The sequence below is a fragment of the Schistocerca piceifrons genome, chromosome 2 (assembly GCF_021461385.2).
Source record: "Schistocerca piceifrons isolate TAMUIC-IGC-003096 chromosome 2, iqSchPice1.1, whole genome shotgun sequence".
NCBI classification, from domain to species: domain Eukaryota; kingdom Metazoa; phylum Arthropoda; class Insecta; order Orthoptera; family Acrididae; genus Schistocerca; species Schistocerca piceifrons.
In genome coordinates, this window is record NC_060139.1 from 516,655,358 (window position 1) to 516,668,072 (window position 12,715).

The 12,715-nt window shown below is 44.6% G+C and overlaps 1 protein-coding gene across 1 annotated transcript in view; it reads right to left on the minus strand.

Annotated features, from left to right (window-relative positions):
* Positions 1 to 10,518: 10,518 nt before the first annotated feature.
* LOC124775535 (translation initiation factor IF-2-like) overlaps positions 10,519 to 12,715 on the minus strand; it is a 105,256-nt gene continuing 103,059 nt past the window's right edge. The window contains exon 3 of the mRNA XM_047250366.1: positions 10,519 to 10,757. Within this exon, the coding sequence (XP_047106322.1) occupies positions 10,519 to 10,757 (239 nt within the window). The remainder of the gene's footprint in view (positions 10,758 to 12,715) is intronic.

The following is a 12,715-nucleotide window of genomic DNA, read 5'->3' on the forward strand; positions in this document are numbered from 1 at the left end:
AAAGGTCGTATTGTAGCCTATCGCGATTGCGGTTTATGGTATCGCGACATTGCTGCTCACGTTGCTCGAGATCCAATGACTGTTAGCAGAATATGAAATCGGTGGGCTCAGGAGTGTAATACGGAACGCCGTGCTGGATCCCAACGGCCTCGTATCACTAGCAGTCGAGATACAAGCATCTTAACCGCATGGCTGTGCAGCCACGTCTCGATCCCTGAGTCAACAGATGGGGAAGTTTGCAAGACAACAACCAGCTGCACGAACAGTTCGACGACGTTTGCAGCAGCCTGGACTATCATCTTGGAGACCGTGGCTGCGGTTACCCTTGACGCTGCATCATAGACAGGAGCGTCTGGGATGGTGTACTCAACGACGAAACTGGTTGCACGAATGGCAAAACGTCATTTTTTCGGATGAATCCAGGTTCTGTTTATAGCATCATGATGGTCACTTCCGTGTTTGGCGACATCGCGGTGAACGCACATTGGAAGCGTGTATTCGTCATCGCCATACTGGCGTATCACCCGGCGTGATGGTATGGGGTGCCATTGGTTACACATCTTGGTCACCTCTTGTTCGCATTGACGGCACTTTGAACAGTGGACGTTACATTTCAGATGTGTTACGACCCGTGGCTCTACCCTTCATTCGTTTCCTGCGAAACCCTACATTTCAGCAGGGTAATGCACGACCACATGTTGCAGGTCCTGTACGGGCCTTTCTGGATACAGAAAATGTTCGACTGCTGCCTTGGCCAGCACATTCTCCAGGTCTCTCACCAACTGAAAACGTCTGGTCAATGGTGGCCGAGCAACTGGCTCTTGATGAACTGTGGTATTGTGTTGAAGCTGCATGGGCAGCTGTGCCTGTACACGCCATCCAAGCTCTGTTTGACTCAATGCTTAGGCGTATCAAGGCCGTTATTACGGCCAGAGGTGGTTGTTTTGGGTACTGATTTCTCAGGATCTATGCACCCAAAATGTGTGAAAATGTAATGACATGTCCAATGAATACCCGTTTATCATCTGCATTTCTTCTTCCTGTAGGAATTTTAATCGCCAGTAGTGTGCGTTAACACAATTTCATTTTCGTAGTTTACATTGATATTAACGTACCTCTAACAGATAATTCGTTAAAATGACGAAACTTTATTGAAAACTTGGGCTTCAACGTTTACATTCTTACATCGGAATGATATACACAAAACAATTTCGACACAGGTCTCACTCACGAATGAATAACACTAGTCTAATGCAATAATTGTCGGCTGTATATTAACGCTGGCCGCCTAGCAACCTGCAGTATCCTGTTCATAAGACAACTTATGCCCAAGCCCTTGGACGTTCAATTAACAAAGACGTATGGCTATGTAAGCCAAAGGCCTTACCGCAGTGTTAACACCAGTTCCCGTCAGATCACCAAAGTTAAGAACCATTGTGCTTGTCTAGCACGCGGGTGGGTCACCGGCCGGTCTTCCGAGTGCTGTTGAAAAGTGGAGAGCACTCAGCCCTTGTAACGCCAAATGGGGAGCTTCTTGACTGAGAAGTAACTGGTCTGGTCACGAAAACTGACAACGGCCGGGAGAGCGATGTGCAACGTGCGTCAATTGGTCGTATAGGTGATCAACTCTGGGTGTTTAACGGCCGCTACCATACTTTAACTTCTTAAGGAACTTTGTATTTGAGAGGTATGAATGTGCTCCAGAGTAGTCTGAACTTTTGCTGCTTTATTTACGGAACTGAGAACAGACAGAGTATGGGTTACTATTCGTCGCTACCATTCCCGTAACGCTCTCAACGTAACTTTATTGCATTGATAAGGGTAGTTTTTATCTGTACCTTGATACCTTAGGACCACTTCCAGTTTATCTGAAATGTCCTTTCTTGAATAAACATTATTCAGTATAATTCTCTGTCGTCTACATCAATTACAAACATTAGAAAAGAACTCATGTTATTAAAGTAATCGTTTAACTTTTATTTTGTATTTCTGTCTATTTTAATAACTCGCAATTTTAGCAAACGCACAGACTACTGACTGCAGTATCACAGCTACAGATTATTATTTGCAGCGAATTAGCTGCTGGGCATGAAAGCAGACGTGCGAGGCTCGGTCCTATGATTATATAGAGCTATTATTTTTAAGCTCCATGGAAGCTGAGAGCTATATCGGCGGTAGCGTAGCTACTGACAGGTCCAACCTAGCCGGGCAGGTCTCAGCAGAGGAGCCAGACGAAATGTGCCTCACAACGACCCGTCTTATATCCTATATATCCTATTCCCTACCCTCTCCTCAGTTACCATTCCTTTTCTTTCTCTAATTACCTTAACACACCACTACCTTGTGGTTGGTCTCGGGAGGGCTGAAGGCTAAGGGAGAAAACCCTGAAAGAAAATCTGGAATGAGGCCCCAAAGGCGGTTGGAAGGCGTACTACGTCCCCTTTCGGCAGCTCCTGCAACTGAAGTGATACCAGACGTATTGGCTTGCCTTTCCTCTGGATATTATCATTTAGATCGAGAGGGAGATTGTGATGATTGGGCAACTAACGTGTCTTCATATTTATCGCTGAGGCTTGTAGCATCCTGGAGAGGACACTTCAGCGACGTCCAAGGACTTCGGCACAACACGGGAAGAGGCAGTTACCGGTTATAAGCTCTGTCTGATTGGCGTAAGACTCGAGTGCCAGCGGCCACTTCTGACGATGAGAGAGATCATTGCATCTCATTGGACAGCCACCGCCCGCCTCAAGATGGGCAGCCACAAGCCAATAAGGTGCTGTCCCGCCACTATCCGCCTGCTTCACGGGGTGTGTGGAGCTTTGAAGTATGAATGTTGACATCGCGGGACTGCAGGCGACGCGGCTTCCAGACGCGGGCTCTATCAGGGAGGATAATTAATTACACATTCTTCTGGCAGGGGAAGTCTCAAGACGTAGGATTTGCTGTTAAAATCACTCTCCTGGACTGTACTGTGCCACCATCCGGTGGAATAGAGCGAATTATTGCTTTAAAAATATGCTCCTCAAGCGGCAGTGTCAACATCCTAAATGTATACGCTCCCTCCTTATCATCCAGCATGGAAGAGAAGGATCTGTTTTATGATTTACTCGGTGACAGAATAGCCAAGGTACCTAGCACCGAGACACTGTATATTCTAGGGGACTTTAATGCTAGATTTGGATCAGATAATGACGTATGGCCGAATTGCCTGGGACATCATGGGGTGGGAAAAATGAATGAAAATGGCCAGAGATTGCTTGAAGTTTGCTGCTTTTATGGACTCTGCATTACAAACACATATTTCCAGCTTATGGATCAGCACAAGGTGTCCTGGAGACACCCGCGCTCTCATCACTGGCATCAACTTGACTTAGTCATAGCTGGGCGTACTGGTCTCAAAAATGTGCTACTGACACCAAGTTATCATAGTGCCGATTGCAACACTGACCACTCCCTGGTTTCGTGCACATTGAGGCTCACTCCTAAGACATATCACCACGCTAAACCGTTAGGTCATCCCCGTATCAACACAGATCATGTTCATGACACACAAAGGAAGCAGGATTTTGCCAGTAATTTTGAAAGCGCTTTCCCAGGAAACGTGCAAGCAGAAAGGAATGTTGATAAGAAATGGGCAAAACTCTCGGGTGCAATCTACAACTCAGCAGTATTGACCTATGGAATAAGAGGAAAAAGAAATAAGGACTGGTACGAGCAAAATTTGGAAGAAATGGAACCAGTCACTGAGGCTAAACGGAAAGACCTGCTTGCTTACAAAACAAACCCAAATGAAGGAACTCGAGATGACCTACGAAAAGCAAACATCCAGGAGATGCTCAAATAACTACTGGCTGAATTTATGTGCAGGTATACAGAAAGCGGCCGATTCTGGGGATGCTAAGGCAATGTACGATGGTATTAAGAAAGCAATTGGACCAACTGTCAGAAAAACAGCTCCTCTGAAGTCCAAGACGGGTGAAGTCATTACTAATAAAGGGAAACAAATGGAACGCTAGGTTGAACACTACCTCGAGTTGTATGCAGCCGAGAATGAAATTAGCAAGGATGCATGTGACGCCATCAAACAAATGCCTGTTATGGAAGAACTAGATGCAATGCCTACTATGGAAGAATTCAGCAGAGAAATAGATTCTCTTGCTAACGGAAAGGCCCCAGGTGAAGATGGGATCCCTGCAGAGATTATTAAGTATAACAAGTCTGTTCTTCTCAAACATTTATATTCACTTATCACAACCAGCTGGGAAGAAGGCTATGTCCCGATGAGTATGAGGAATTCGAGGATAGTTACTCTATATAAACAGAAAGGGAACAGAAGTGACTGTAACAATTACTGAGGCATTTCATTACTAAGTGTAGCCGGGAAAGCTTATGCAGAGTCATCCTAATGCTATTACAAATCTTAGCTTCCAGAACCTACCCAGAACCTCAGTGTGGCTTCAGACCTGGCCGATCAACCGTAGATATGATCATCTCCTTAAGACAGCTACAAGAGAAATGTCGTAAGCAGCAGAGGCCACTTTATATTGCTTTCATTGACCTCGTTAAAGCGTTTGATTTAGTGAGCAGAAATGGGCTTTTCAAACTGTTGCAGAAGATTGGATGCCCACCTAAAACTACTACAAATAATTGTCTCTTTCCATGAGAAAACACAAGCAACAATCTGCTTCAACGGTAAAACATCAGAAGCATTCCCTGTTAATAGCGGTGTAAAACAGGGGTGTGTGTCATCTCCTACATTATTTGGAATTTTCTTTTCCCTTCTGCTCAGATTTGCTTTTGAAGACAGTGAGGAAGGAGTGTATCTACATACGAGGTCTGATGGAAATCTTTTCAACATTGCTCGCCTGAAGACCAAAGTAAATACAGTTGTTATCCGTGAGTTAGTGGGGGTTAGTGTTTTTTTTTTTAACGTCCCGTCGACAACGAGGTCATTAGAGACGGAGCACAAGCTCGGGTTATGGAAGGGTGGGAAAGGAAATCGGCCGTGCCCTTTCAAAGGAACCATCCCGGCATTTGCCTGAAACGATTTAGGGAAATCACGGAAAACCTAAATCAGGACGGTTGGAGACGGGATTGAACCGTCTTCCTCCCGAATGCGAGTCCAGTGTGCTAACCACTGCGCCACCTCGCTCGGTTCCGTGAGTTGAGCCGGCCGCTGTGGCCGAGCGGTTCTAGGCGCTTCAGTCGGGAGCCGCGCTGCTGCTACGGTTGCAGGTTCGAATCCTGCCTCGGGCATGGATGTGTGTGATGTCCTTAGGTTAGTTAGGTTTAATTAGTCCTAAGTCTAGGGGATTGATGACCTCTTAAGTCCCATAGTGCTTAGAGCCATTTGAACCATTTCATCCGTGAGTTGTTATATGCGGACCATGCAGCTCTAGTAGCGAACACAGATGATGAGGTGCAGTATATAATCAACAAATTATCACATGCCTGTGAAAAATTTGGTCTACTCATCAGCCTTCAAAAGACTAAGATCATGGCGCAGAGTACTACCAACTTTCCATCCATCAGCATTGATGGCAATACTGTCCAGGTAGTTGATGACTTTACCTACTTGGGATCCACAATATGTAGCAACTTGTCCATGGACACTGATATTACTAACAGAATCGCAAAGGCATCATCTGTCATGGCTAGATTGAAGAACAGAGTATGATACAACGGACTGCTTACCACAAAAACAAAATTAAAAATCTACAATGCTTGTGTTATAAGCACCCTTCTCTATAGTTGTGAGACATGGACAACTCTTTCTAAGCATGAATTTCGACTCAACAGCTTCCATCTCCACTGTCTCCGGAAGATCCTTCAGATCTCTTGGAGAGACAGAGTACCCAACACTGAAGTCTTCCATCGTGCAAGCACAACCAGCATTTTTGCACTCCTGAGTCATCGACGTCTAAGATGGTTGGGACATGTCTGGCGCATGGATGCTAAACGGATACCGAAACAACTGCTGTACGGAGAACTTCAGGAGGGTGTGAGGCCAGTGGGACGACCACATCTTCATTTCAAGGATGTCTGCAAGAGAGACCTGACCAAGACCAGAATCAATCCAAGTCGCTGGGAAAGCATTGCAGATGACCGTGTCAGTTGGCGAGTAACTGTGCGCAACTGCGTCAAGCCCTCAGAGGACGATCGCACACAGGAACAAATCTGGAAGAGGACAAAGCGGAGTGATAGAGCGGCTTCTGTTCGAAGTCCCTCAAATTTCACATGTCCAAACTGCAGTAGGGACTGCCACTCTCGAGTGGGACCTCTTAGCCACAGCAGACGCTGCAGACACTGAACCAAGCATGTTACATCATTATCCCTCAAGGATGGACGGATGCCATTATCATTATTATTCTTTTTAAACAGAGCTGTGCATAGCCTGTAACCTCCCCCTTACTAATCGGCCTATCCTGCTTGCGATATAAAATATGACCGTGGATCGCGTGTATGCCTGATGGATTTTCACTAATTGGATAAGGCTATCTTTCCCGAAGAAATAATAGCGACAAGTAGGAGGAAAGTGTACAACAGACCCTTCTGATGGAAAAGTCTACTAAAAATTAAACCGACCAGGGTTATAATTTGGAAAAATGAAAGTTATTTTGTGCATTCACTCACGAACAACACTGGACAGAAAAGGAGTACCACTGATCTTGAATCAAAAAGTTACACTAATGAGTGAAAAGGAAATAATTAACGGTTGCCAGCCCTCTAGGGTAATTTAAACCCAAAATCCTGAGCAAGATGACGGGAAAGAAAAACATGTATTATTAAACACTGACGTGGCAACTGAAGGTTGTCATGTTTGTTGACGCTAATTTTAAGTGAGTATGTAATGATAAAGAAAACTGAGAAGTCACTCTTGTATTATGTTTGTCATTAAATTTTGAGAAAATCAATCAATTAACGATTTAAAAATATGTACTTAAACCGTATGTTAGTATTGAACTTCGTTACGTGAACAGTGACTTTCAGTGACCTCAACGTAACTTCGTCGAAGAAATATAGGAAAAAAGCCAGCACTTTTATTTTGCAGTTACTTATTTTGTAAATTGGATTTTAAATTATTGTGTGAACAACTGAGCCTTTTTTACTGACTTGAACAGAAATAAATAATAGAATACGTACCAAACCAAACAGCCATGTGCTCCAAGCAATATGTAAAAAAAAAAAGACTTCTGCACTCTTAATTTGTGCATTTCTTTAGATTTGGATTTTTTCCCAGTGATTGATTCCCAAACATGAGAAACGAAATTGCTTTACTTTACACATATACTGAAGCCTCTGTTGTACAACAGTTAATTGAAAGTAGACTGAGGCTAAAATTCTTAAAAGTGAAATTATTCATTAATACACTGGCTCTAAATATTCAATTTGTTTCTTATGATGACACAATCACCCTAAGTTTAACTGATTATTATTTAAATAAATTTTATCAATCAAATCACTTTCAGTTGTGCTGCTTGGTTAGCTGTTAATACTTTCTACCAATGAACAGTCTTACTTCAGTGCTATGCACAAGACGAAATTCAGAGCCGACGACGAATCTGTGTTGCTGGAACTGCTGCTGTTGTTGAAGACGGTAGCATCTTGTGGAGCACAGCTAATTAGAGGAAGGGCAACTGTAATTAATAAAGCCTCTTCCGCCCGTCCACTGTCCGTACTCCTGCTACTAGATATCTGGCCGGCGAGCATACATGATGCCGCCGAAATGGTACTCTCTACTGCGAGAGCGTTAACACCACACTTCCGCACACTACAAGCACTGGAACCCATCTCTGCCCCCCCCCCCCCCCCCCGTGCGCTCTGCGCAACAACTCCCTACCCAAAGATTTTACTATGCACAAGCACTGCTATTATCGTTGCTAGTTGATGCAAAAAACAATTACTTTGTCTTTTTCCCAGAGCTTTTAAGTTTAACAGTAAGACACAAATAAATACAGTGAAATATCAACAGACTTCTACCCAAATTTACACATTCGGTGAAGCAATGTCCTTACTTATTAAAAGAAAGCATTTAAATTACAAATATTTACATACAATTCAGCAAAAAATTTATATTTCGGTATCAGGTGCCATGCATCCTGCATTTCCGGTGTTACAAGCCCAAGTACTTAAATTACAAGTTGCTACAGGAAAAGATGCAACTGCTTTTCTCTCATGGACTGCTGTTTAGAAGTGCAACTACACAGCAGTAACGGTTAGGCACCGTCGCAGTTCAGACTACTGTAAGCTTTGATAATGGAGCAAACATTGTTATTTGTTATTTTTCATGTGAGGTATGTGACGCGCTGTATAAAGATGCGCATGAACAGTTTGGACTGGAAAAGCGGCTCGCTGTTGGCTGTAGGCGCGCGCACGGATACCAAACCAGACACTAGTGACATCACTTGAATTGGTATAGAGCTGTCTCCAATGGTAGTCCTTAGTTCAGTTCAACTCCACTTCATGAATACATATACATTGCGAAATTTGTCTGACAGTCCATGTTACTATGTATCATGAGTGTACTGCCTTTGTATGAATTGACTGTCGCCTAACCAAGCACTATTAGTGCAGGTGTGTTACAGTTCATTGAAGAACTACTGAAACCTTAAGAAGTGTATATTGTTTTCCAAATGTTGTTTTTATGTGTTGTTATACATGTTTTGAATTTTAGGTTTAATAGGCCTGGTTCGATAACGAACTTAGTAGGTCGGACTTAGTCTCTAGCTTAATAAAACACAACTTAAGGTCACCTCGTGTGTGGTTCATGCGGGAGGATCTGTGCCTATACTTCTTAGCACACTCTTGTCCTGAGTGCATCTCATCACCACTCGTTCTTCAATCATTTCAATGCAGCCAACAGGCCGTGTTATCTGGCTTTATCAGACTCCCGTGTTCATGAACGTGTTTTGGCGTTTTTCAGAGTCCGAGAGATGCAGATAAGCCGTCGCGCAACGTCCTTTAGGCATGCTGTGTTGCAATTTCTATCCGAAAAGTTAAAAAAAATGGTTCAAATGGCTCTGAGCACTGTAGGACTTAACATCTATGGTCATCAGTCCCCTAGAACTTACAAGGTAACCTCCCCATCGCACCCCCCTCAGATTTAGTTATAAGTTGGCACAGTGGATAGGCCTTGAAAAACTGAACACAAATCAATCGAGAAAACAGGAAGAAGTTGTGTGAAACTATGGAAAAATAAGCAAAATATACAAACTGAGTAGTCCATGCGAAGATAGGCAACATCAAGGATAATCCGAACTCAGGAGCGCCGTGGTCCCGTGGTTAGCGTGAGCACCTGCGGAACGAGAGGTCCTTGTTTCAAGTCTCCTCTCAAGTGAAAAGTTTTTCTTTATTTTCGCAAAGTTATGATGTGTCCATTCGTTCATTGACGTCTCTGTTCACTGTTTTAGGTTTAGTGTCTGTGTTTTGCGACCGCACCGCAAAACCGTGCGATTAGTAGACGAAAGGACGTGCCTCTCCAATGGGAATCGAAAACATTTGATTGCAAAGTCATAGGTCAACCGATTCCTCCACAGGAAAACACGTCAGATATATTCTATAGGACACTGGTGAAGGCTTGTGCGTCACATGACAGGAATATGTTGTCGACCCACCTAACTTGTACACTTGGCGAATGGGTAAAAAGATTCTTCTACATTGCCCGATTTAGGTTTTCTTGTGGATGTGAGAATTACTCCCAAAAAAGTGATGAAAGCATAAGAGTTTGTCACCTAAACTGCAACAAATGAATCCAACAGTTTCACAGTCGCACACTTTTCCCTGTGCTCTGTCAAAACATATGTTTTTAACGTTTTCAAATTTTTCCGTGTGTAGACCGTCAAATCCTGCATATGTCCAAGCAAATCTGAACATGTCCTGGAATTTTGGAGAACTAAGTTGATTATATGTGAGTGCCTGAACTTTGATAATTGTCTGAAAATAAAAAAATAAAATTTTACTTGAAACAAGGACCTCTCGTTCCGCAGGTGATCACGCTAACCACGGGACCACGGCGCTCCTGAGCTCAGAATATCCTTGTTGTCGCCTATCTTGCGCATGGACTACTCAGTTTGTATATTTTGCTTATTTTTTTCATACTTTCACACAACTTCTTCCTGTTTTCTCGATTGATCTGTGTTCAGTTTTTCAAGGCCTATCCACTGTGCCAACTTATAACTAAATCTGAGAGGGGTGTGATGGGGAGGTTCCCTTGTTAGAACTACTTAAACCTAACTAACCTAAGGACATCACACACATCCATGACCGAGGCAGGATTCTAATCTGCGACCGTAGCGGTCGCGCGGTTCCAGACTGTAGCGCCTAGAACCGCTCGGCCACTGGCGGCTCTCTGTTTGGATCTCCGTTACAGACGCCATTTTGAATGGTACGTGTAGCACTGTTGCCTTGCGCAATTTCATGAAACTATGTGGGCAGAAGCGGGAATATTCCGCGATGTCCCACAACAAATTCCACATTTTTTCAACTTTAATTCGCCGAGAAAAAAAAATGTTGCATTACCTACCCTAACCTCTCATACTTCTTCACAAGGTCATTTCTTTTCCAAAATGGCATGCGAGCAGACGCCAGGGACGTGCTGGCTCCAGTTGTAGGACTGCTTGAGGTCTGAGTGTGCTCGGCGTCGCGCGCGCTGCCCTGGACAGTGCGTTGTTGACACCACGGCCCGCGCACAGTGGCACGGCCCAGTACTGCTGGTCCGTCTGCACCGGTCTGCTCTGACTGGCCGCCGGCGCCGTCCTCTGTAAACACCGGCGCGCCCACACCCCGCCCCGCGGCTCATTACATCCGCACACCAATTAGGCTAAATGCAGCCGCCACTTCCCACTGCCGAGTCACAGCGCCACGCAGCGCCGCCTCACTGACACGCGCTGCGTCGAGCAACGCGGCCAGATTTCGGCCTCGGCACCGCTAAACTTTCGACAACTGTGCCGGTTTCGCAAACATAGCAACCGGCAGCGTACATCTCTGGGGGAAAAAACTGCGCACTGTTTCTGCACCTTGGATTGCATATCGTGATTTTCCACCCAGCTTTCACCCTACCTAAATTGTATCTGTAATTGTGTGTTTTTGTCAACTGACCAGACACCGTTACCTTACACCGTGCGACGTTACACAGTTATTAGCACGCCGGCTTCCTACACCAGGCAGACGGCGGATCAAATCTCCATCCAGACATCCAGAATTACGACTTAGGTGGTTTCACTAAACTGCTACAGGAAAACTCCAGGGCCTTCCGTCATACGAGATACAGAAGCCGTGATCGAATTTGCTCCCTATCCATGCCTTACCGCTTCCTTTCACGTTCTTGCCTCTGGATTATAATTTATCTTCGTTTATGCACGGTCCACCGTCCTCATTACTGAAAGGATCGCACGTCTGAATATCAGTACTGTTCGTCAGAAATGAAGTGTACAACATAAATGCAACTGCAACTGTCGTCTTATTTTTCGCCACAATCCTCGTATTGACCGTCTATCACCATCACTCAACACACACTTTCGTCTGCTTTATGACGTAGCAGATGATATTTTTCCGCTTTGCCTGTATACGGAACCTCTTGAGACACCAAACATTTCCACTACCTTGTTTACGGAAGCACCTACTATATCAGCACCAACCATTTGCCCACATTAGAATTCACTTAGCTCCGACATAATGCACTCTCAACTTCACAGAGCACTGTTCTGACCATGACTGACACAACCTATTCACGGAATTTCACAGGCGCCTTTCGTCGTGAAATACAACAGCTACTACTTTTACCATCTACAGAATGCTCTAGCACCATATATGTTATTCACTGACATCACCGAGCTTGGTAGTGCAATGTTAAGCACACTCCACTCGAATATTCTGATTTGGGTTTTCCCTAAATCGCTAAATGCCTGAACGGTTCCTTTGAAAGGTCATGGCCTGTTTCCTACCCCAACCTTGATACAATCTGAGCTTGTTCAAATGGTTCAAATGGCTCTGAGCACAATGGAACTTGACATCTGAAGTCATCAGTCCCCTAGAACTTAGAACAACTTAAACCTAACCAACCTAATGACATCACACACATCCATGCCCGAGGCAGGATTCGAACCTGCGACCGTAGCGGTCGCGTGGTTCCAGACTGAAGCGCCTAGAACCGCTCTGCCACAACGGCCGGCTCTGAGTTTGTCTTCCGTCTCCAATGACCTCATTACCAATTGGACGTTAAACCCAAATCATCCTTCCTTCTGATGTTTTAATACCTGTCCTGTCATCATGTCCCTTTTTCTTGGAAGTCTTTTCTGCACACTTCTTTCCTCACTGAATTTGTGGAGAAACACCTCATCTTTTACCTTCTCAGTCCACCTTACTTCGAACATCCTTCTATCTGGTTTCCCCACAGTTCAGGTTTCACTTCTTCTTCATAGTTGACAGTAAAAATGTCATTAATTCAATTTCTGGTGCTCCTCATTACTTGCATGTTCCTTCGGTTGGTTTACAGTCTCTAATCTGTACTCAGCAGGCTGCCCATAATGTGGTGTCACTGCCAGACACCACAATTGCTAGGTGGTAGCTTTAAATCGGCCGCGGTCCATTAGCACATGTCGGACCCGCGTGTCGCCACTTTCAGATAGCAGACCGAGCGCCACCACACGGCAGGTCTAGAGAGACGGACTAGCACTCGCCCCCAGTTGTACGGACGACGTAGCTAGCGATGCACACT